A 19932-nucleotide genomic window follows, 5' to 3' on the forward strand; every position below is an offset into this window, starting at 1 on the left:
AGTTGGCTGTAGCTGCCTCCTTGACAGCCTTGAATGTCATCCAGGTCAAAGATCCAGTGCTGGGGAGGAAGTTAAATCCTTTCTGTGTCATCCTGACCTGTTTCTGTTTCAACACAACAGCGTGGGCTATCACCCTAATTCAGGGAGGGACATCAAAAGTATTTCTTGGTGAAAGAAAGCTAAGTTAGGGGGATGATTTCAGCTGGGCATTGTTCTGTTTTTGTAGGTGACAATTCTGTGGCGAGGATGTTAAACCTGCTTGGTTTTGTTACCCTGGATGCCTTCTGCTCCTTGCAACTTAACTGTAATACTTGAGGAAAAAAAACAACCATTATAGTCAACTATTGAGGACCTTTATCCTTCACTAAAGGTTGTAAGCTCTCTACTCCTAAAATAAAACAAATACTCTGGTGCTAAGGAGGGAAGAGGACGTTCCATGAGGGCAGAGAAAGGAGGCCGCTTGGGGAATGTGCTTTCAGGCCTATTTCTGTCTGTAAGCACAGACCAAAAGGCCACTAACTTTGGGGGAAGAGTTCTGTGACCCTTTGGTCCTTGCTCTGTCACTCTCTCCCTGTTTAACTCTGCATCAGCTGTTCCCACACTTGTGCATCCTCTGGGTACTTTATAGCAACTGTCTGGTGATGGAAGGAACCTTTATATCAACCATAAGGGCAGAAAGCCCAGGGCTGTGTTAATGTGGGTGCTGTTCCCTGCTGAGTCAGCTCCCATCAGGATGTAAAGGTGGGGATCTATTGCTAATAGATCAGCGTGTGATTGATGACTGCCACGGTCACACACCGGGTGAATCCTCTGTCGCCAGCCAAGTGCCCACAGCAGAGAGGCCAAGAGAATAAAACTTTAGGAGAACTTTGATTAGAAGAACCTTCACTTTAAGCTTGGCTCCTGTTTTAATTAATGTCATCTCTTAACATTTTGAAGAGAGATGGCTTTGGCAGACAGCAGCCATGTAGAAAGGCTTTTGGAGAGCCAGCAAGGAGTACGTGATGCTCTCGGTTCTGCAGCAGAAGCCTGCTAACTGTGCACACAATCTCATTTCCCTTAAATAAAACTACTTGCAAGCCATCCTTGTTTGGGTCTGTTTGGTAAACGCTAGCTCCAGCTTAAAAGAAGCCCTGTGATGCCATTAAGAAATAAAAGAGCAGGCTCTCACCCAAGGTGGTTGCTCACAGCTCTCTGAGATGTGATTAAATAATAAGGCTAAACTAATGCAGCAGCTCACTCGTACCAAAATCAGATTCTTCTGAAGGCTTAACTCCTGCGTGCAGCATGCTGTGTAATCAGGCAAGTCCCAGCATCAGCCCACTGAAGCACCAGGACCACACACTGGGGCCAGGACAGCGGAGCCAGTGAACTGGGAGCTGATTTAGCTCCTGTGCTGCACCGTGGCCTCTGCCGGCAGTATTTTTGGACCACTCAAAGCTTTGAGCTGCTCTTGTGGACAACAAATCTGTTTACCTGGTTCCCTGCAGGACCTTATGTCTATGTGGATAGCAAGTCCATGGAGCTTGAGGCCTCCTGTGTCCCTGGAGGAGAATGTTTTCCAAGGGTAGTGCTCCCCCGCTGCTGGGTAAACGCCTGCTATTGATGTTCCCGGCGCGAACTCGTGACAGTCTTGTTCTAATTACTGTTTTTATGATGCCTAATGACAGGCTTTGGGGTTTTAGCCTGCTTATGGATTTTCAGGGGTGTGGAGTGACAGTTGCTCGCTCAGAGCTTACTGACCTCCTCCAGTCTGCGGGGTTTGGAGATGACTTCAGCCTCCTCCCGCACGCAGATGGGTTCCTGGGCTTCTCCAAAGCTCCGCACGCTTCAGCAGCTCTCCAGGGAGCTCACTCCTGTGGAGCACTCTGCTCATTTGTGGCCTTTTGAGTCACAAACGAGCTACTTCCCTCCTCCTGCTCTACCCCTGCAAACTAAGCCAGGAGGTACCACGTCGCTCCATCAGCATTGCTCCTTCATGCCTGTTCAGTTTGCTTCTCTAGCCATCCGTAAGCCGTGGCTGGCAGACGCTCCTGTGGCTGCTGCTGCACGCCTGATTCCCTGTGATCCCCTGCCTCAAGCCATCTGTCACTTACCCATCTTAAACTCCCTGGTCTTTGGAGGTGACTCAAAAGAGTTTGTAGCTCAGCACCACGTCCAGTTAGGCCTCTCCACAGGGCTGGGAGGTCCTCCTTGCCCTCAGCAAGGAGCAGGTTTGGTGCTGTGGAGAAGTGGGTCTGGCAACAGCAGTGGGAAGCACTGGAACTTGCTGTGATTCTGAGCTGTTCCTGGAGGAAAGGAATCACAGAATACTTTTGATTGGAAGGGACCTTTAAGGATCATCTGGTCCAACCCCCCTGCACTAAGCAGGGACACCTTCAGCTAGATCAGGTTGCTTAGAGCCACAAACAATGGTTCCAGGGATGGTGCATCTCCTACCAATCTGGGCATCCTGGGCCAGCATCTCACCATCCTCAATATAAACATTTCTCCCTTCTGTCCAGTCTAAATCTCCCTCAAATGCATCACCCCTTGTCCTGTCACAACAGGCTCTGCTACAAAGTCTGTCCCCAGCTTTCTTATCAGCCCCTTTACTGCAAGGCCACAAGAAGGTCTCCCTGGAGCCTTCTCTTCTCCAGACTCTCCAGTCTGACCTCACAGCAGAGGGATGCCCTTGCACCATCACTGTAGCCTCCCCTGGCCCTGCTCCAACAGGTTAACATCCTTCTTGTGCTGAGGGTACAATAGGTGGTGGGTTTGGAGTGGCTCATGTAACAAGGCTGAACACATCTTTCCCTGGTAAGGAGTTTCACTGTGCTTGAGGGACAGATCTGTGTGGTTTTTCACCACGTCCTTTTGTTCCTGAGCCTGAGGCTTTCCTGGGTACTTGGCCTTGCTGTGCAGAAGGGGAGCATCTCTCCCTTGACCTTGACTTGTCATCTGCAAAGAAGTCATCTAAAATAAACCATCTGGTATGTGACATTGATGCACAGTGTTGAAGGGTGCTGGAACGTGCTGCAGTCTCCCAGCCAGCACCAGGCTGTGTGTGTTTGTCCTGCCTTACACTGCCTGCTGGGTAACAGAGCCATTTCCCAGCTCTGAAATAAATGTCTGAACTCACCTTCTCTCAGCTGCAGCTCTGCATTGAATCCTTCAATTCACTATTGATGTCAGTCTGTGGATGGCAAGGGGGCCACCTGATTCCAGGTATCCATTCACTCCATTTGCAAAGGGCTGTGTTGAAATGAGTCTGAGCCAAGCTGGGGGAGCTGATGGTACCTGCAAGGATCTTCCTGAGACTCAGGAGGGCAAGAAGATTGGTGTGAAGTAGGGATTGATCTTTTCTCCCTAGTGGCAAGTCACAGGATGAGAGGAAAAGACTTCAAGCTGCACCAGGGAAAGTTTAGGTTGGACATCAGAAGAAACTTCTTCACTGAAAGGGTTCTCAAACACTGGAACAGGCTCCTAGGGAGGTGGTTGAATCCCCGTTGCTAGAGGTGTTTAAAAGAGGCAGAGATGTGGTGCTGAGGGACATGGGTTAGCCCCAAACTTGGTAGAATCAGAGAATGGTTGAACTTGATGGCCTTTTCCAGCCAAAATGATTCTGTGATTCTAAGAGCAAGGTGGGGGCAAGACCGCCTTACAGGGAACACAGAAACAGGAGATGCAAGTTCTTACATACAGCAGACCTGAGGGCTGTGGAAATTGATTTCTCTTGGCCTGAAAAATACAAGATGGGGCTGTAATGCTGCTTCCTGCTCCTAACCTGCTCAGGAGATAAACCCAGGATTTCAGACTCCAATCCAGCGCCTTCCCCCAGTAGTAAATACCCACGGCATTACTGAGTGATGTCATGGCTGGAGCACATCCCAGCGAGGCCAAGCCTGGATCAGGTTATATCTGTCTTCTCAGAATATTGGCTTACTCCCAGAGGAGCATATTGCCAGTCCAAGGGCAGCAACTGAAGCCACCTCTCACAAGGTCATCTCTCACACACACAGAGAGGACAGTGCTTGCCGAGCCGCCCACGCCGTGGTCACAGCATGGCCATGGCAGTTGCTGGCTGCACAGAGGGTGGAACCTCCTGACTCTCCTTTCTGCTCTCACTTTGTGTTGTTGGCACCAGCAGGAACCCCCAGCTCCTCTTCCTGGTGCTTCATCAGCGGGTTGTCTGAGGCGTGGTGTGAAAGGAGGAACAGGAATCACGTCGGCTCCAGCTCTGTGGTGTGTCCAACTGACCAGGCCTCAGAGCTCAGTGGGGGTTTGTGGCATCAAGGCTGGGAGTCTTCTGGCTGGGAGTGTCACAGTGAGAGCCCAGCTGCCCTACAGACCTGGGAGACTGCTTGTTCCAGCCAGAGTGCATCCAGACTCAGCTGGGTGGTAATAGACTCACAGAATCATTTAGGCTGGAAAAGGCCTTTAAGATCATCCAATCCACCACCAAAACATGTTCCTTGGCACCACATCTACATGGCTTTAAAACCCCCCCAGGGATGGAGACTCCACCACTGCCCTGGGCAGTCTGGGCCAGGCCTTGACAACCCTCAAGGGGAAGAAATTGTACCCAATAGCCAACATCCCTTGGTGCAATTTGAGGCCATTTCCTCTTGTCCTATCACTTGTTCCTTGGGAGAAAAGACCAACCCCCATCTGGTCCTTTCAGAGAGCCAGAAGATCTCCCCTCAGCCTCTTTTTCTCCATGCTAAACAGCCCCAGTTCCTTCAGCTGCTCCTCACAAATCTTGTGCTCCAGACCCTTCTCCAGCTTTGTTGCCCTTCTCTGAACCTGCTCCAGCACCTCAATGTCCTTGGAGTGAGAGGCCCAAACCTGAACCCATCACTCAAAGTGTGGACTCGCCACTGCTCTGGTCCTGCTGCCATCCATATTGATGACCCAAGCCAGGATGCTGGTGGCCTTCTTGGTCACACACTGGCTCATCTTCAGCCTCAGGTCCCATTCCCCAAGCCTGGAGCATTCATGCTCCAGGACCCAGCACTTGGCCTTGTTGAAGCTCATCCCATTGGCCCTGCCTCATCGATTTCTCTGCTGTCTTTCCCCAGCTGAGTCACTTAGAGCCACTGCAGCTCTGCAGCACCCATCTCACTTCTAGCTTTGTGTCTGCCTAGGCTCCTTGCAAGCCTTGAAGGGGCCAGTCTCAGGTTTGGCAGCCTCCAGTCTTGGGCAGGGCAGGGGACAGAGATTCCTTCTCTTCACAGACAGCGAGCAGGACAGAAGAGCCCATGCAGCCAGCAGTGTGAGCAGCTTGGCCTGTCCAGCCGTGCCAGGTGGGATCTGCAGGGTGGAGCTGCTGCTGGTGGTGTCCCCCCACAGCCCACTGTCACATCCCTGCTGCAACACTGCAAGCTATGGCCAGCCAATATGGATTAATTGCAACCAGTTTAAATTTGTGTCTGTAAATTAAGCTGTTTGACGATTGAGTCAGCGATACAAAGAGACTTCCAGGAGAGAGGACATTAACATGCTAATAGACCTTGCTGGCAGAAGGTTTACTTAGACACATCCCAGGGGGCAGATGACAATTAAAATCCTAAGAGACTCTTCTAGAAAGAGGATGCTAATTCAGACCTGCTGGGAAGGGAAATAATGATTTATTTTATGTAGCCTTGCAACCTCCCACTCAAGAACGCCCAAGACACTTTAGGACAGGTGAGTTGGGAGAACAATGATGATACCTAGAGGTTGTCCCAGAGCCACCTGAGGGGAGAAACACGTACAGGAGGCAGGGAGAAAGAGCTGCAGAAACCCTCCTGGTCGGCAGCACAGGAGACCAGAAAGAAAGAAATGGGACTCCTTAAAGGCACATCAAAGGAAACAAGCAGAAGAGATCAGACCTGCAGGCCTGGCAAACAGAAGATTTATTTCAGTGAAGTAAGAAGGATATGGCTGTGGGAGGAAGGAGGTGATGTTTGCTCCAAAATGTCTACCTGCCCCAAAACAAATTGAGCCCACCCACTCACAAAATGGGAAGAGATGACACAAGTTTTAGGATCAAGAGCTGAAAATAACAGGGATACCACTCCATACCACTCCTAACATTGGCACTGTGGTCTAATGACTGAGGGGGAGGGTTCTACTGCTGTTAGAACCATACACATGCACCAACAGAACACTTTCAAATGCAAACTTGTCAGTCGTGCTCTAGCTTGGCTGCTGTGAGCTGTCAAGCACACTGTAATGGCTTTTTCACGGAAGATGGAGCACAGGAGCCAGCTAACTTGTCTGACAAAGAGCAAACACATAAATGTATAGATATTTGTTCACTCATTTTCCTTCTGAGTGTGCTTGTTAACCCATCATGCTCAGCTGCAGATGCTAAATGCTGTTTTCTAGCAGAGCTAATTCATACCTTGAGCTGTCATAAGCAGACTCTTCCTCAGCAACAGCTGCAAAGGGAGGGAGCTGCTCTTTCCTGTTGAAGAGTGAAGAGGTTCTTTCTTCCTTTCCCAGCTGTCAGAATTATGTGGGTCGTAACATTAAGTGTGATAAAAGTCCCAGAGTGGGGCTGGTTGCATACTCCACCAGCCTCTGCACCCTACTGCCAGGTTTCTTTGCCAGGCAAACTTCCACGCTGATGGTGGGTGTCTGCAGCCTCCCTCCTGTGCCTCCAAGAACCTGCTTGCTTCTTCTAGTTGTTTGTCCTCCCTCTGCCTAAAGTTGGCCGAAGCTGGGCTGGGGGATCTGCCTACACTGCAGGGCATGGACAACGCCTGGCTGCAGGGCCTGACTGCGCGGTGAGAACTGTTTTCTCGCGGGGACCTGGCCAGGCAGGCCTTCGGCCGGCGGTCGTCTGTACAAGGCAGCCTGCCTTGGTGGGACTGGCCGGGCAGCGCTCTGTGGGCCCCGGCCAAGGCCGGAGCAGACGATCCAGGCCAAAAGAGAGCTGAGGGACGTGCCGGTCCAAGGCCGGGCTGCGTGGATCTCGGCAGGGCGGGCCCTGGGCGGGGTTGGACTGTGGGGCCCTTGGGGCTGGGGCTTGGCCGGGACACAGGAGCGAGGCCAGAGGCCTCCCGGGCCCGGGATCCCCGTTGCCGCGGTAACGGCGCGGGCCGACCCAGCAGCCCCTGCGCGGGGCGGGGCCAAGGCGCATAGGCTCCGCCCCGCCGCTGGTGGTCGTCTCCGCCATCTTGAGGCATGGCAGTGCTGGCGCTACGGGCCCCTTTCCAAGATGGCCGCTCGCTCTTCACCGAGCACTTCCGTCGTCGCTGAGGCCTCTGGCTCCCGGCGCGGCGGCCTGCCGGCGCGGCCCTTCCCTCTGCGGCCCTTCGGCTCCCGCTAGCAGCCGCTACCCCTGCTCAGAGGTCTCCAGGCGGAGCGAGACGGCGGGCGGGTCATGGCACTGCTGCTGCTGCTTCGGGGCCGCTGCAGCTGCTGGCGGCGGCCTGCCCTGTCACCCGCATCGGCCTGGGCCCGGGCTCGCCCGCGGCCCGGTGGCGGGCCCCTCAGCGGGGGACGCGGCCTGCAGGTAACGGGATGGCGGCGGAGCGGAGTGGGCCGGCCTCGGGGCGGGACCTCGCCTCCCCCGTGCAGCGTGGAGTACCGGGCCCGGCTGCCGGAGCCACCGGGCGGGGAGGCCGTGCGGCGTGAGGGCCTTGGGCCCCTCTGTGCTGCTGCCTCATGGGGTTCCTCGCCTGGTCTCCGCAGCGACGTCCCCGGCCCTTGACTGGCGCGGAGGGTAGCGTACCCCCGGGGGAGCAGGGCTCGGCCGGGTGCACCAGAGAAGGACAAGGGGGGGAAACTGGATCAGCACTCAACTCTCTGGCGAAACGGGCTCTTCGAGACAGGCTTTCCTGGAGGATTTCTCGGGATAGACCGTCCCCAAGGTCCAGGCTCATGCAGTAATCTGGGGCAGAATATCGTGTGGAAAGAACACTTTTGCTGTCATAAACAAGAAAATATTTATTAAAGGTTTTTTTCCTCACTTTATTTGTGCTGGCTCTTTGCATCTCTTGTGATCCCTGCATCTGCGGCATCGATATGCACCACAGATGTGTTTTCCCCGCCTTGAAGTACTACTGCTATCACAAGGCGGTCCCTTAATTAATGCAGAAGTCTAAGGTCTTGCTTAAACGAGACTTCCAACATGATTTGTAACTGTTTCATAGTCATTTTCAGAGCTGGGAAGAAGCACTGACTGTGGAAGTAGGCAGTGGAGGAAAGATGAGTTGTGCTTTGTGAATCACTTTTTCTGTAGCCAGTTTAAACTGGTCAAAAACTGTTCTGTTCTAGAGAGTATCAGTCCCAAGAAGTCATGCTCTTAGGTGAGCACAAGCAGTTGCCTTGCTGCCCAGCAAACCTGGGAAAAAAGGGTGAGGGATTTCAGCTTTGCCAGTGACCCTGTCTCCTTTGCTGCACAGAAATTTGTGCCTGTGCAGTAGAGCAGAGTGGTGAGAGAGGAACTGCAAATCAGAGAAGGGGCAAGACTTGTGTTTGGTGTATCAGTGAATGTTAGTTCAAATGTTGTGAAGTTGCCTTTACATGTAAATTTCAACTGCAGCGTTATCTTTGGGATTATACACAGAGATACAGGCAGAAAAAAAGATTAAAAAATGGACTCTATTTTTACAAGTGTTTTCTTTAAACTGGGTTCTAATCAATATCTGCAGTTTCATGGCAAGTCTGCAGCACAACCAGGAATAATACTGAGGTCTCCCAGGTGCTGGTCCTGCAACTTACCCACCATATTTTCATGTTTAGAAGTGTTAGTCTCACAGCATACAAAAAAAGGTTAAGCAGCCACTGTACTTTTCCAATAGTTATATTTTTTTTCTCTTTCTTCTTCCTCAGACCCTTCTGTCACAAAGGCTTTCCCCTACACATCAAGGTGTTGGTGGGGTCCTGGTGAAACAACACATAATTCGAGATCCAGTCAGGCTTTGGAATCTCTTAGGTGAGTCCCAAAAGGCAACTGGGCATGGGAAGGAGGGCAAAAGGCCTTACTTAGCTTGAATATTTGCCTGTCCTAACTGCATTCCTGAAACTGAAATGAAGCTTTTCTGATGTTGGCTTTGGGAGCTGTGTGCATTCTGCAGAGGTTGTAGGGTTTTGTTTGGTGACAGGGATGAACAGCAGCACCTTGCCACAAGGAGCTCAGCGTGATCAAGTAAGCACTTGAGTCATTAGCTCTAGAAGCTAATTTTAACAATGCAGGCTTCAAAGTAGAGAATCTTTCTCTGCCTCCTTGGCAAAACCCAAGATGCAAATGTCACTGACCTCTGTCAGAAATCATCTTGACCTTGCTGAAAGCACTGGAGCCAGTTAAAGGCTGTGTTAGAAAATGCTACCCGAGTTCCTCGAGCAAAAGCACCAAAGGGTGAACCAAAACCAATTATTCTTCTCACTACTCTCTTCAAACTGGACAAACAAGTTTGCTGGTCCCTTTGAGATGTGAGCAAATCTGGTTACAGCTCTTCTGGCCAGCATGAGCCTGGTGAGCTTTGGCTGCTTTCCCTTGGCTGTTTAAGTCAAAGTTAAAATGTATGTATAATCCTTGAAGTGTCAGCGAATCCTCCGGTAGATCTAGCAGGGGATACAAAGAACAACGATTTCTGGGGCCCTCTTCTCCTTTTGGAGCCTTTCTGGAAGACCATGAGAAATGGAATTTGCTGTCCTTTTTGCATTTTCCTGGTTGGAAAAGCCTTTGCTTATTGTTTTGTAGCAGCAGCTGTGAATCAGACTGTAGCTTTGCTTTCTTGGCTTTATTAGGGTACCCTCACAGCACTGGCTGGGAAAGCTGCATTTGCTCCACTGTGCACATCTCTTTTTCACAAGCATTTCCAGTTCCTAGTGTGAGTGTCCTTAAGTGCCCACACCAGGGTTTATACCCTGGGAAATGTGCATATTTCAACACTGAGGCTGTTTCACCAGGTTATTGTCTTGGCCACATGGAAATGATCCCTGAACAAAGCTGTGTTTTGGTTGACTTGTCAGAATACCTACGTTATGTAAGCGACCAAGGAGCGTGTCCTGCCCATTGCTCGCTCTGCTGAGGCTGCCCCCTTTCCCCGGCACACAAACGGAGCTGTGAGCTTGGCTGGATTAGGAGCCCACATGTCATCTTCAATCCACTTCTATCATCAGAAGACCTCTCCTGAGGTCTTCTGGTAATGACTACTTCTCTGCTTGCCTGCAGGTAGCACTTACTATTTGACTACTTCAAGCTCTCAGAGGAGTAACCAGAAGAATGGAGGGTTCAAAAAGAAATCTCCGCAGGAGGATGAGGGTATGTGCCAAAAAGACTCAATGAAATAAACTCTCTGTGTGTGTGAGGGGTAAGGGGGGGACAGCATGGAAGAGCCACCTTAATGCTGTCTCTAGGCACTGTAAACCTCGACTTGTAACTCACCTATGGCTGAGATGTGTGCAGGGGAAGTTTGGCTTTGATTTCAAACAAATCATGAAACTGATTCTGTGCCAGCCTGCATCCTGAGCAAATAACTTCTTTGTCTTAGTTTTGCTGCTTTACAAAGAGGAACTGAATTTTGATTTGGAGGTTTTGTTGTAGATCATTTTGTCTTAGTAAACTTAAAGAGTTGAGTTTGACTTCATAACTGGATCCTGGTTCTTACTTCATTTACCTTCGCACTGGATGCATCTCTGCTTCTAGTGATTTGCAGAGCTTAAAGTTAAAAACAGATTGATTAAAGAGTCCTTAGCTGAGTTACTAGTGGCACTTGCTCAGAATTCTTGGACTTTTGAGTCACTTGTCCTAGGTGCTGGGTTTTGCACCTCTTCCACTGCCTAAGCTGTGGGCATCCTGCTGTATGGGACTTTTGTTAAAGTGAAGACCTGGGGGGGGGGGAGGGGGGGTTGGTCAACAGTAGCTGAAGATGAGCCAGCATGTGCCCAGGTGGCCAAAAAGGCCACCAGCATCCTGGCTTGGATCAGCAATAGTGTGGCCAGCAGGACCAGGACAGGGATTATTCCCCTGTACTCAGCACTGGCGAGGCTGCACCTTGAGTACTGGATTGAATTGTGGGCCTCTCACTTCAAGAAGGACATTGAAGTGCTGGAACAGGTCCAGAGAAGGATGAGGAAGCTGGTGAAGAGCACGAGTCTTGTGAGAAGCAGCTGTGTGAGCTGCAGTTGTTCATCCTGGAGCAAAGGGGACTCAGGGGACACCTTCTGGCTCTGTACAACTCCTTGAGAGGAGGTTGGAGCCAGGTGGGCATTTGTCTCTTCTCCAAGGGATCAAGCTGACAGGATGAGAGGAAATGGCCTCAAGTTGCTCCAGGTTGGACATTAGGAGAAGCTACTTCACTGAAAGGGTTCTCAAACCCTGAGACAGGCTCCCCAGGAAAGTGGTTGAATGCCCATGCCTGGAGGTTTTTTCACGAGGCAGAGACATGGTGCCAAGGGACCAGGCTTGGCAGCGTTACTTAATGGTTGGACTTGATCAACTTAAAGGTCTTTATCCAGCCACGCTGTGTCTATGATTGCTTTGCCTGTTTGATCCTTTCCATGGGGCTGAGGTCAGCAGTAGGATGTGGGTGCAGGTGTCACAGAGTCTTCGTTGAGGGGGTCAGAGCTTAGAGGTTGGTGCCCTTGGTGCTCGCGAGACCACACAGGGTGACCGAGCGCAGCGCCTCGCAAGCGCCGTGGCTGTTAAAAATCAGTAAACAGTAACATGCTGCATTCAGTGGCCTCTTTTCTCCCCTGATTAATGGATAGCTTGGCTTTGGGAGGTGGAACGCTGCCCTGTGTCCCCAGGAGAATCCTTCTCTCTGCAGTAATTATTAAAGAGAACTCTTCAAACTGTCACTGCAGCCCTTGCGAGCGTTTAATCGGAGAGTTCAGGCGTGGGGTTAATGGCAAATCATTGCTTCACACAGGCTTGTTGAGACCCAAGAGCTGGAAGCCTTCCCACAGCTGCTGCTTGCAAGTGTCACATCCAGGGACTGGTTCTCATTTACTGAATGCTGGGGGTTGGCTTATGGTGCAGCATGGTGGTTGTGCTGTGGAGGCATAAGGTTAGAAATAAATTGATATTGTCCTTAAATGCAGAGTGGAGAAAAGCTTTGTGTTGCCTTTGAGCTTTCTAGAAACGGTGGCTTTGCCTGCAGTTACTCAGCTGTAGGTTAAAGGTCCCAGACAATTTAATCCTAGAAACTGGAATTGCTACAAACTGGAGAATTTTTGTGTCAGGATATCCAGTGACCCTGTGATAATCTTCCCTTGCATGCTCTGGAACATTCTGTATTCATCTTCACATTGAAATCTAATACAAAAATAAGTGCTTTAGTTGACTCTGACATCTCCCCAGAACTTACATAGTGGTAGATGGACTTTCTTGCTGTTGTTGCTCACTTTTCTAGAGTAGTCCTCTTCTCTTCTCTTCTCTTCTCTTCTCTTCTCTTCTCTTCTCTTCTCTTCTCTTCTCTTCTCTTCTCTTCTCTTCTCTTCTCTTCTCTTCTCTTCTCTTCTCTTCTCTTCTCTTCTCTTCTCTTCTCTTCTCTTCTCTTCTCTTCTCTTCTCTTCTCTTCTCTTCTCTTCTCATCTTCCTTTTTATTTAGAATTTGCTTAGCTTTTCAGGATATTTCCCACAATAAGACCTCTATTGTGCCATGTTTTAATTTTCTTTAACAAGACCATAGTGGAGGTCATCCTGCAGCTCTGTGATAAATTACTTTGTTCTAATGTAGCTGGATCTAGCAGATAACACAAGTGAGGAGATGGCACTGCTGAACAAAGTGTCTGGGGTGGACTCAGTGTCTGGGCTTGTCACTGCTCTTTGAAATGCTGACCTTATCTGAGAAGCTGCTTTGTTTCTATTTAGGAGCAAGCTTTTCCTGTTAAATGTGGAGCAGAGCTGGGAAATGAGTGAAAAATGATGCTGCAGAGCTGAAGGACAGAGTACTTTTTTTAGCAGCTGGCTGGGTCATGTGTTTGTCCCTAGGTTTGGTTGCAGTGTGTGTAGGGTCTGATTGGTGGCTGGTGATAGATGCAAGTGTCAGAACGTTCATTGGGAATTTGCAGCTAAATCAGATCTGGGCTGCAGCAGGCAGAGGCAGTGGCAGGCCAGGGCTGCAGAATTCATTGATTTCTGGGTGTGGATCAGGATTTATGTATGCCATGTGCATGGGAAATTGTGTATCCAGAACAAGGGCTAAATTATGTAACAAAAACACCCACATCTGACTGGGAAGAGGAGGAGAAGTTTGTTGTCATCTTGACAGCTCAAACACCTGCTAGCATTGACACTGATCTGTGCTGTGGCAGTCCTCTGCAGACCACAGAACTGTAAATTTGCTTCTGTAGCACAAATCCCTGAATCCCAGTACGGGGAGGTCTGGAAGGAACCTCTGGAGGTCATCCAGCCCAGCCACTCTGCTAAAGCAGGGGCACCCACAGCAGGTTGCCCAGGATCCCAATGTCCAGGCAGGTTTGGAATCTCTCCAGAAGAGGAGACTGCACAACCTCTTTGGCAGCCTGCTTCAGGGCTCCAGCACCCTCACAGGAGGGAGATAAAGAGTCTGAAAAAAATGTGGTGGCAAATGCTTGAACCAAACCAAACCAAACCAAACCACCCCTTTCTCTTATGTCATCATCAGTAGAGGGTGGAGGAAAGCACATCTAGTATGGGAATCCCTCCTTGATACTGATCCTTAATGTAGACAAGTTAAACATCAGGTTAGCTGTGTAGCTTGGGGGAAAATCACTTTGGTTTTGTTCAGACATGGATCTTGTTGCAGTGATTCATAAGCACAGGGAAGCTGCACCTCATGTCTCCTGTGCTGATTCAGAGTCACTGCAACTGCTGGCATTTTCTTGGGGAGGAGAAGCATTGCTGCTCTTAGGCCAGCAGATCAGGAACTTGCCAGGATGCAATTATCTCTTATAACACTGGGCTGTGGGATTTACCAGTGGCACTATGACTGGTTTTACTTGCTTTTTAATACTTTCCAGTGGATGTATTAGCAACAGTGATGTGGAAGCATTGCTTTGGCCTTTCAGTACTTAAAGGGGCTGATAGGAAAGATGAGGACAAACTTTTGAGCAGGGCCTGTTGTGACAGGCCAAGGGATGATGGGTTTGAACTAAAAGAGGGAGATCTGGAGTGGATAGAAGGGAGAAATTTTTGACACTGAGGGTGCTGTGACACTGTCCCATGTTACCCAGAGAGGTAGGAGATGCCCTATCCCTGGAACCATTCCAGTTCAGCTTGTCTGGGGTTCTGAGCAACCTGCTCTAGCTGTGGATGTCCCTGCTGACTGCACAGGGGTTGGACTAAATGAGTTTTAAAGGTCCCTTCCAACCCAACCCAGTCTGATTCTGTGATAATCATTTGTGAAGTTGAGTTTTAGCAACTTTGGCTTTGTTTGGCCTATATCTGTGTTAGGCTAGATGAGAAATATAACCTCTCATTTTGGAACAGAATGACACTGGATGGGATTGTAATGGTTGTAGTGGAGTCATCATTTGAAGTCTCTTGGACCAGGATCTGCTGATCAGAGCTCTTCAGACTGTGTCTGGGATTGCTGTCTGCCTTTGTACACAATCCTTAACTTGTGGAAGTGAGAAGCTTTCTTCAGCTCGCCCATGTTTCAGTTCCTCCAATCACTGAAGCAGCAATTAAAGCAAAAGTGATTATCCTACATCATGAGTTCACAGTGCCTCACTACCTGGCTTTAGGGGCACTGGGGACCAGCTGAATATAGCTGTAATCAGAATTCTGCTGGCTGAGAGGGTGCAGAATGTGTCTCCTTGCAGGCAACTATGAAGTTTAGATCCTTGTGCTTTCATAACCAGGCTTCTGACCTGGTGCTGTTGCACGTGTACAGCCGAGGCTCTGTGGTCTGACAGCTGAGAAGCCAGAAAGGTCTGGGAAAGTCACACAGTCCAAAACACTGACTCAGTTGCATAACCTTGGACAAGTCACACAACCTCCTTTGTGAGCCAAGCCAGCAAACTGCCTGTGCAGTGTGATTTAGGTACTGCCTCTGAGTCTGGTCCTTCAGGAGAAACCAAACACACAACAACAAAAAAAGGCCCCCAGAAGCTACCAGCGTGTTAATCCTTGCTTTGCCAACCTGGTTGATGATTCTATGATTTAACTGTGCCTTCTCCACAAGGTCATGCTCATATCTTCTTTCTTTCCTGTTTCCTGAAGAGGAAGAGAAACGCAGGAGGGAGAATCAGATGCATCTGGAGCGCTTGCGGGCGCTGCTCATCGTAACCTGCATAGTGCTGATGTTTCGCTTCATGGTTGGTGACAACAGAGAAGGGACCAACATCTCCTGGAACTACTTTCTGAACGAGATGCTGGCCAAGGGGGAGGTTCAGAGAATCGAAGTGGTGCCCGAGAGTGACATTGTGGAAATTTACCTGCACCCTGGAGGAAGTCCTCATGGACAAGTCGTGAGTGGCATTCTGCCTTGGGATGACTGAGCCAAGGATAACCTGGGGGAGAGAACTGAATTAATGAATGTATACAGTCATAGAATCACAGAATGGGCTGGGTTGGAAAGGACCTCTAAAGGTCATCTAGGCCAACCTCCCTCTGCAGTAAGCAGGAGCATCCTCAACTGGATCAGGTTGCTCAGAGTGCTGTCAAGCCTTATCACAGTATCACTAAGGCACTAAGGTTGGAAGAGACCTCAAAGATTGAGTCCAACCTGTCACCACAGACCTCATGACTAGACCATGGCACCAAGTGCCACATCCAATCCCCTCTTGAACACCTCCAGGGATGGTGACTCCACCACCTCCCTGGGCAGCACATTCCAATGATGAACGACTCTCTCTGTGAAGAACTTTCTCCTCACCTCGAGCCTAAATTTCCCCTGGCACAGCTTGAGACTGTGTCCTCTTGTTCTGGTGCTGGTTGCTAGAGAGAAGAGACCAACCCCTTCCTGGCTACAACCACCTTTCAGGTAGTTGTAGAGAGCAATGAGGTCTTGAATATCTCCTGGGATGAGGCTTCAACTACCTCCCTGGGCAACCTGTTCCAGTGTTCCACCATGGTAAGGAACCTGCTCCTAACACCCAAGTAAAACTCTAGCTGGTAAATTTGCTCTTTGAATTTCTTGTGTTTTAAAATTTAGGGAACTTCTGGTGCTCACATCAACCTGGAAAGTCAGACTTTTAGTTTCAATGGTAATAATAATAATGGCCTGGAAGAACATCTTGTGTTATGTCTAAAAAGCAGGTGAAATTATGTAGGGTTTTTTTCTGCCAGCTCAGTCTGGTGTGTGAGAAGGTGTGCAGAAGGTTGTAACCTCTTACTACTAGACCTTGTTTCAAAAATGTTTTCCTGTTTGGTTTTAATTTTGAGTTTTCTCTCAAGCTGTCAGACTTCCTTCCTAAATCTTCCAAAATGGAAACACAGCAAAGTTTTATCACATGCTTGCTTCCAGGAGTTGCCACTCAGAGGCATTACAAACTGGCTTGAGAGATTAAAATCCTCTTCTTGGATACATTCCATTTTGTTCAGTGATTTATGGTCCATTTGCAGACTGCTGGATGAAGTTAATTTCTGATGGACACAGAAACAAGGAAGGTTAAGTCACCTCCTTCCCATGATGTATTTTTCCTTGTGTAATACAAAATGTTGTCTGAGCCCACGGTGGCAGTAAAACTAGGTTTATAAAACTCCATCCTTCAGCTTCCATGCAAAGTTGTTTCATCTCCTTGTTTCTGGAGAGCTGAGTCTTGGTTCTTGACTTTTAGGCTTAGAGCTGTCCCTGAGTTCTTTGGAGCCCTGGTGTCAGTTATCTGCTCCTAAGTTGAGCAGTGCAGCATCAAAGGCTGTAACATCAGGTTAACTTTTATCTGACTTGCCCATGTTGTGTGCTGCTGATCTTTGCTCTGCCCTTATCCTGCAATGCTTATGTGCTGCTTTTGATTTCCTGTCCCCAGAATGTCACCCTGTTGTACACAATGAGGGTGGCAAACATTGACAAGTTTGAAGAGAAGCTGAGAGCTGCGGAGGACGAGCTGAATATTGATGAGAGAGAGAGAATCCCTGTTTCCTACAAGCATCCTGGCTTTTATGGAAAGTATGACACAGTTTTATGCTTACTCTTAGAATCATAGAACCACTTTGGTTAGAAGAGACCTTTAGGATCATCAAGTCCAACTGTTAACCCAGCGCTGCCAGGTCACCACTAAACCATGTCCTTCAGCACCACGTTTCCACAGACTTGAAACCTCTCCATGAGTGGAGACTCTACCACTGCCCTGAGCAGCCTGGTCCAGAGCTTAACAATTCTTTCAGGGAAGAAGTCATTCCTTGTGTCCAACCTAAACCTCCCCTGGCACAACTTGAGGTCATTTCCTCTCGTCCTATTGTTATTTGGAAGTAGAGACTGACCTCCACCTGGTTCCAAACTCCTTTCAGGGAGTTGCAGGGAGAGATAGAGTCTCCCCAAGTGAACATTTATCACTTGGACAGGAAAGTCACTTTCAACTAAGTTATTGTATAAATATAGAACAAAGAAGTGGCCTCAGTTTTGGAACACTTACCCTGCCTTTCAGAAATAGGCATGGTGTAGATGTAGCTTAACCTTTTGAAAGTGAGGGTCCCGAGGAGGTGTCTGGAACTGCAGCATCCAGTAGAGCAGAATATTTCAGGTCAGCTTCAGCAAGCCTGAGGAAAGTCTGAGCACTAAGCACTTCTTGTCCTTGTAATCAATTATTGAGTGTGGTAGAAATCCTGACTCAACAAGTAGTGTTACAGCCTGCTCTGTGGAGAGTGCTGGTGGTGCAGTGAGCCTTTCCCTCTTCAAATGCCTGGAGGAAGGCCTGTGGTGGTGGTTCAGGCTGTAAAAATAAACACCTAGGTTTGGCCTGGTTCTCCAATAGCTGTAGATCAGAGGGGAGCCCACACTGGTGCTTGCTCCAGCTGCAAGCCACATACTGAGCAGAGCAGCTTTGATGCTGCTGCACAAAAATCTCAGTGAGAGGAATACTTTTGCTAAACTTACAGCCCTGTTCTGTTATGTGGAACCAAGAGCTCTGGTTTTAAAAACCTCAAGTTCTGAAATAAGCTCTCATGAGTGAGAGGAGGGAAGATCTGACAAAGGGTTGCAGAGCACTGGCTGGGCTTTATTCTGTGCTCTCATCTGTATTGGTGGCTTGTGGTCACTGCTGATGAGAAGGTTATTTGCCCTTCTGTTAAGGACAGGATTTATGGGGTCCAGCTTACAGAACTGACTTGTGGAGCTCGCTCACTGGGCTGTTGAGCAAGTCCATCATCAGACAGCATCATGCTGCTATCCTCTGGCAAGAAGTCCTGGTTACCTCCTTGTGCACTGTGCAGAGAACCATTGTCTGCTTGTGGTAGCTCCCAGGCAGCAATACCAGAGAATCACAGACTGATTTGGGTTGGAAGGGACCTTTAAACCTCATCTAGTCCAACTCTGCTGCAGTCAGCAGGGACACCTGCAGCTAGAACAGGTTGCTCAGAGCCATAAACAACCTGACCTGGAGTGGCTCCAGGGATGGAGCATCTCCCACTTCTCTGGACATCCTGGGCCAGGGCCTCACCCCCTCCAATATAAAAATCTCTCCCTTCTATCCAGTCTAAATCTCCCTCTTTTAGTTCAATCCCATCCCCCCTTGTCCTGTCACAACAGGCCCTGCTAAAAGGTCTGTCCTTGGCTTTCTGATCAGCCCCTTTTAAGTCCTGAAGGGCCACAAGAAGATCTCCCTGAAGTCTTGCCCAGGCTGCATAACCCCAGCTGTCAGCCTGTCCTCACAGCAGAGGTGTTCCAGCCCTCACATCATTTTTGTGGCCCCCTCTGCCCAGCTCCTGCAGGCCCATGTCCCACTCATGCTGAACGAAATGTAAAGCAAATGTCATGTTTGCACGTGTGTGGATGCCTGGAATGGATTTTCATCTAGTGAGGGGTCCTCTGAACAACATTTGCATGTCTTCCATACATGGTTTGTATGAAGATGCCTGTAATTGATCATGCAGTATGAGACCTTCAGTTGAAACTCAGAACTTGCCAACTTTTCCAGATCTGTGTGTAACAGGAAGAGTAGATTAGAGAGTTAGCCACCAGCACAGGCTGCTTTGCCTGCCCTTGACAAGAGATTATTAGGAGATACAGTAGGGTCTGAAGTCTCTCAGGATGCTTGATGAACACCTGAAGAATCCAGAGTCTCTTGCTGGAGTTTGAACCTGTGAGGTGCACTTGCAACTTGGATTTAGTCTATTCTGAGACATGGACATTTAAAAGGTGTTTCAGAATTAATCCTGTTTGCATAGCTGACAAACTGAAGGTGACTTTGTTTCTGGTGCTGCCGGGGATCTCTCACCAAGAAAGAGCAAATGCAGCTGGGTGCATAGCACAGGCTGGTCCCCTTTGCTTCAGTAAATCATCCCTCTGTGAGAGATGGAACACATGTTCTTAATTTAAAGATAAGACACAGAAGTCTGGTGAGCCCAGATGACTTCACAGGCATGTGAAGCAGAAGAGAGTCCCACAAATCTCAGCCTTTCATCTGACATTTTCCTTCTATTGAAAGCATCCCTTGGTTAGAGCTCACAGGGTATTTGTCCTCAGCAAGTTTGTCTTGTAACTCTGTTAGCCCTGCAGTGTCATCTCTGCTCTTCATCTGTCTCCTAAAGCTGTTGGTATTGCAAAGGATCTGCAAGTTGATGTTGGTTGCTGTGGCACTTCGTGCTGACCTGAAGGGTTTTCTGAGGGACTTGACCAGGGAAAGCCAACCAGACTAAGAGCAGAGTTTTAACAGGAGACCCACGCTGGGATTTCTGCCAGAATTAGGGGTGTTGGAATCTCCCTAGTGTTGCTGGACAGAGTCTTGTACAGTGAGCTCCCTTTGGAAGCACTGCCAGCCCCACTAGGCTGTGCTTTGGGGGTGATTTGACTGCCTGAAGGTCCTTCTTGTTTTAGAAGTAGAAATGCCTCTGAAGGGGGAGGGGAGGTCAAATTTCTTCCACAGCTG

At 49.2% G+C, this 19932-nt stretch overlaps 1 protein-coding gene across 2 annotated transcripts in view; it reads left to right on the forward strand.

Moving 5' to 3' along the window:
- The first annotated feature begins 7332 nt into the window (after positions 1 to 7332).
- Positions 7333 to 19932, forward strand: part of SPG7 (SPG7 matrix AAA peptidase subunit, paraplegin) — a 38096-nt gene continuing 25496 nt past the window's right edge. Inside the window, exons 1-5 of one of the 2 annotated variants that reach the window (XM_054170027.1) lie at positions 7333 to 7483; positions 8806 to 8908; positions 10151 to 10240; positions 15128 to 15375; positions 16876 to 17015. In XM_054170027.1, coding sequence (XP_054026002.1) covers positions 7352 to 7483; positions 8806 to 8908; positions 10151 to 10240; positions 15128 to 15375; positions 16876 to 17015 — 713 coding nt within the window. In that variant the 5' untranslated portion in view covers positions 7333 to 7351. The remainder of the gene's footprint in view (positions 7484 to 8805; positions 8909 to 10150; positions 10241 to 15127; positions 15376 to 16875; positions 17016 to 19932) is intronic. The other variant, XM_054170028.1, reaches the window with a different exon arrangement.

Source organism: Dryobates pubescens, chromosome 19, assembly GCF_014839835.1.
Source record: "Dryobates pubescens isolate bDryPub1 chromosome 19, bDryPub1.pri, whole genome shotgun sequence".
NCBI lineage: Eukaryota > Metazoa > Chordata > Aves > Piciformes > Picidae > Dryobates > Dryobates pubescens.